General features: G+C 47.7%; 1 protein-coding gene across 1 annotated transcript in view; it reads right to left on the reverse strand.

Moving 5' to 3' along the window:
* Positions 1 to 3,958, reverse strand: part of LOC121926389 — a 7,440-nt gene extending 3,482 nt beyond the window's left edge. The window contains exon 1 of the mRNA XM_042459330.1: positions 1,967 to 3,958. Within this exon, the coding sequence (XP_042315264.1) occupies positions 2,071 to 3,108 (1,038 nt within the window). The 5' untranslated portion in view covers positions 3,109 to 3,958 and the 3' untranslated portion in view covers positions 1,967 to 2,070. The remainder of the gene's footprint in view (positions 1 to 1,966) is intronic.
* Between the last annotated feature and the right edge of the window lie 1,159 nt (positions 3,959 to 5,117).

Here is a 5,117-nt window from a genome sequence, read left to right on the forward strand (position 1 = left end):
TTGAGAAGCAGGTTTTTGATATTGTTGACAGGCCTAAAGACCACAAGGTTGTGGGTTGCAAGTGGGTCTATAAGAAGAAGGAAATGCCTGATAGTAGTCAAAAGTACAAAGCCAGGTTAGTGGCTAAAGGCTTCACACAGCAAAGGTTTGAGAATTTTGACAAGACTTTCTCACCTACTGCAAAGCCAGAAAGTTTGAGATTAGTGCTTGCTTTAGCTGTGAGGCAAGGAAAAGTGGTAAGGCATTTTGATTTTGAGACGGCTTACCTGAATGCTAAGCTTGAGGAGGAAATTTACATGGAACAACCTCCTGGTTTTGGTAGTAATACTGAGACAAAAGTGTGTAAGTTGAACAAAGCATTGTATGGCTTGAAGCAAAGTGCACGTTGCTGGAATCAGTGTATTCATGCAGAGCTTGAAAGGCTTGGGTTTAAACGAAGTGTTGCAGATGCTTGTGTTTACACTAGAGGAGGGGTAGTTCTTGTGATTTATGTGGATGATCTTTGTGTAACAGCTAATTCAGAACAAGAAGTGCAAGAGGTACAAAAGGAATTGTCTCAGAAGTTCGCGTTGAAGGACTTGGGAAATCTGAAAGCTTACCTAGGGATAGAGGTAGAGTGGACAGATGATGGCAGATGTCTGTTGAGTCAGAAGAAAAAGATTGAGAGGCTGATTGAGAAGTGTGGATTGCAGGATGCAAAGCCTGTGAAAAGCCCAATGACTCCTGGTTATGCCAGTGCAGAGTCTGCTGAATTGTTTGATAATCCTGAGTTGTACAGAAGTGTAATTGGTAGTTTGTTGTTCATTGCTAACAATACACGGCCTGATATTTCTTTTGCAGTTGGTTTATTGAACAGAAGTGCAAATAGTCCAAAGGTGGATGATTGGACGGCTGTGAAACATGTTTTGAGGTATTTGAAAGGTAGCAAGAACAAGAAACTTGTGTTTCAAGGGAGTGAAGAGAATCTAGTGTGTTACGCAGATAGTTCTTTTGCAAGTGAGGCAGAAAAGAAGTCAATAACAGGACTTGTGATTAAGTTTGCAGGTAGTCCAGTTGTTTGGAGAAGTAGAAAACAGAATTGTGTAGCACTTAGTACTTCTGAAGCAGAATTTGCTGCATTGTCTGATTTGTCTGGAGAGATAGTTTGGATTAGACAGTTGTTAAGTGATCTGGGAGAAAATTGCACTGAGCCTACTTTGGTTTTTGAGGATTCACAATCATGTATTGGGATGGCAGAGGCTGAGAATTTGAAGTGCAGGACTAAGTACATTGGAGTAAGGTACCAGAATGTAAGAGAGTTAGTTCAGAATGGTATCCTAAAGATAGAGTACATTGACACAAAGGATAACTTGGCTGATGTTTTAACAAAAGCACTTTCTGGAGAAAGACATGAACAACTTTCTTGTGCAATTGGTATGGTTCCTTAACTTCACAAAGATGTAATTGTAAATACATGGTGTTATTGCACATCTGTACATTTTGGAGGGGCATGTTAAAATATATTTCTAATTTGTATGGAAAATGTTCAGATGTGTCAATGGTTAACTAAGGTTTAAAATGGTTCCTGTTGCAGGCCAGAAAGTCTAGGCCTGGAAGAGCAAGTCTTCAAGGACATGTGCTGAGACATAATATCAACAAATGTATTATTGTTATGCTTTTGTGTAGTATGGTGACTTCATGGGAAAGAGGTGTGTCCACTTGGTGGGAAAGATGATCTTGTGAGAGAACAAAGACTGATGTCACATTCAAGCTTTTAGCATGGACTCTGAAAGAGTATAGATGTATAGTAGCCTGCTGTAAAGTGTAAATAGCAACAAAGTTAATAAACCCTCATTTGAGTGAAAATCTGTGTGGAAGTTACTTTGATACTGAGTAGCTAAGAAGACTGCATCTGTTCCAGTTGGTACCAGTCCAGAACCACCGGTAACAAGAGACATCAACCATCCCAAAGATCTTTTTCTCTAACATGGCTAGCTAAAGTCAAGGAGGAGGGAGTGTCCAAGCATGTAAATCAATGAAATTTATTGACACAGAATAAACAATATGACCAACATGGCCCTGTTTGTGTAATCAATGCAAACCTGAGAGTAACACTGCCCTCCCAAAGGCTGCTCTTTGCCTATCCCTGGAGTCCAGCCTGTAGTGTCTAATAAATGTCAGTGGCTGGGACCAGGTAGCAGCCCGGCAGACATCCTCAAGGGGAATCCCCATCAAGAAGGCTGAGGATGCTGCCTCCGCCCTAGTTGCATGGGCCCGAACTCGTACCGGAGCAGGGACGCCTGCCAGTTCATAACACAAATAAATGGTATTTGAGACCCACTTAGAGAATCTTTGAGATGAGACAGGCAGCCCCTTCTTCGCTTCCGAGTAGCAAACAAAAAGTCTATTCGAGAGCCTCGAGCCCAAGGTCCTGTCCAAATAGAATGCCAGTGCCCTTCTGACGTCTAGCGAGTGCATGCGACGCTCCTCATCAGTGGATGGGTTCGGGGCCAGAATGGGGAGAATAATGTCCTGATTGAGGTGAAAGGCTGACACCACTTTAGGCAGGAAAGTGATGTCGGCCCGAAGCACAACCTTGTCCCTGTGGAAGCGGATATAGGGCTGGTCAGCCCGAAGCGCACACAGTTCACCGGCCCGACGAGCGGAGGTGATGGCTACCAAGAAGGCTGTCTTCCATGTCAGCAGCCTCAGGTCCGTCGTAGCCATGGGCTCGAAGGGCTTGGAGGTTAGCTTGGAGAGTACCAATTCTAGGCTCCAAGCTGGGGAAGGAGAAGAGCAAGGCGGGTGAAGGTTATTGAACCCTCGCAGAAATCTCTTCACTAGTGAGTTCCTAAATAAAGAGGGTTTATCTCCAAACGTATAATGGGAGGAGATAGCAGACAAGTAGCACTTAATAGAATTCAAAGATAGTCCTGCGTTGGCCAGGGACATAAGAAAGCCCAAAATCGTGGAAATAGAAACCTGGGAAGGTACAATATCCTTCTCGTTAAGGAAGGCGAGAAATTTGTCCCACTTATAACTATAGGCCCTACGTGTAGAGGGTTTCTGAGCCGCCATTATCACATCCTGGATATCAGCCGGGAGGGAAATTAACAGCGGATCCTCCATGCTGCCAATGGGAGAGACTCCATGTCGGGGTGCAGGACCATCCCGTTGTGGAGGGAGAGGAGGTTGGGACGGTAGTCGAGTCGGAGATAAAGGCTTTTGGACAGACGGAGGAGTGGAGCGAACCACGGCTGTCTCGGCCACCACGGGGAGATTAGAATGACGTCGGCTTGGTCCGTCATGATTTTTGACAGCACCCTCGTTAGCAAAGGAAAGGGGGGAAAGGCATACAGCAGTCCCTGGCTCCAGTCGAGTTGAAAGGCGTTTCCCCTGGAGCCCGGTCCCCGAGTTTGAGAGCAAAACTCTGGAATGTGGGTGTTGTTTGGAGAAGCAAAAAGGTCCAACACTGGGAACCCCCACCGGAGGAAAAAGTTGGCGACCACCTTGGGATGGAGCCTCAGTTCGTGGCAGGTCTTTGGGGATCTGCTCAGTTGGTCTGCTCAGTCGTTCTGGTCCCTTGGTAGATGGATGCACTGCAGCAAGATGCTATGGGCGATGCACCACTCCCAGATGCGGAGGGTGATCTCCAGGAGCGTTGTTGATCTTGTGCCTCCTTGCTTGTTGAGGTAGTACATGGTGGTAGTATTGTCCGTAAGCAATAGTACTACCTTGTTGGTGAGAAGGCAGCAGAAGGCCTTGAGAGCTTTCTCCACCGCGAGCATTTCTAGAGCGTTTATGTGGAGAGAAGCCTCTGTCTACGACCACTTGTCCTTGATGGTAAAATCCAGGACATGGGCGCCCCATCCTATCAAGGAGGCGTCTGTTGTCAGGGTAATGTCCGGCTGTGGGGGTACGAAGGGCATGCCCACGCAGACGTCGTCAGGTTCGAGCCACCAGCGCAAGGATCTCTGGACCTTCCTCGGGATGGAAAGCACCTTTGCTGGAGAGTCTCGTACGGGATCGAAGACGGAGAGGAACCACGACTGAAGAGGCCTGAAGCGTAGCCTGGCCCAGGGGGTAACAAATGTTGTGGAAGCTAAGTGGCCCATGGCGACTTGGACTGTATGTGCCCGGACTTTTCTTCGGGAGAGACAGTCCTTTAGAGAGGAGGCCAACGCGTGAAATCTTGGACGCGGAAGGAAGGCCTTCATCTCCTCGGAGTCCAGAGTTGTCCGAATGAAGTCCAGCCTCTTCGTTGGGGAGAGATGTGATTTCTGTAAATTGACCCGGAGTCCCAACGCTTCTAGCAATGATAGTGCGAACTGGACGTCCCGCAGTAGCGTCTCTCGGGATGGAGCGGTGAATAGCCAGTCGTCCAAGTAGGGGAAGACGGTTATCCCTTTTTGTCGCAGGTATGCCACCACGGGGGCCATACATTCCGTGAAAACCCTCGGTGCTGTGGAAAGGCCGAATGGCAGAACCTTGTACTGGAAAATGTCGGTACCAATGGTGAAGGCAAGGAACCGACGGTGACTTTCTCTGATAGAGATATGGAAATAAGCGTCCTTCAAATCTAAAGTGACGAACCAGGAGTCCTTCTGTAACAACGGCAAAATAGAGGCAAGAGTTACCATTCTGAAACGTTTGTAGATAATAAAAGAATTCAACTCGCGTAGGTCCAGAATAGGTCTAAGTCCGGAGTCCCTCTGCGGGACCATAAAATATCTTGAGAAGAAGCAGTATCGGGCCCGAGCGGGATTCACAGGCTCGATAGTGCCTTTTTCTAAAAGGGAGCGCACTTCGTCGAGAAGGGTGTCCGAGGGTAAGGTGGAATTAATAGCTCCGGTGGGCGGGAGCTGTAAAAACTCAAGGGCATAACCCCGTCGGACGATGTCCAAAACCCAAGAGTCCGTTGTGATCGAAGCCCAGGTGTTAAAGAATGGCTTCAATCTGTCGGAAAAGGAAGGAGCGAAGTGCGCTGGGGGACTTCAAAACCTACGCTTGCCTTTGCCGTCTTTCTTCTTATAGCCCTGCTGGAATCTGGGCTGGGATGTCTGGCGTCGGTCCGGCTGGCCCGATGGGGACTGGGACGGACGGCTCTGAGGTGGCCTGTCTTGAGGGTGGAATTGACG

This window comes from Sceloporus undulatus, chromosome 3, assembly GCF_019175285.1.
Source record: "Sceloporus undulatus isolate JIND9_A2432 ecotype Alabama chromosome 3, SceUnd_v1.1, whole genome shotgun sequence".
NCBI classification, from domain to species: domain Eukaryota; kingdom Metazoa; phylum Chordata; class Lepidosauria; order Squamata; family Phrynosomatidae; genus Sceloporus; species Sceloporus undulatus.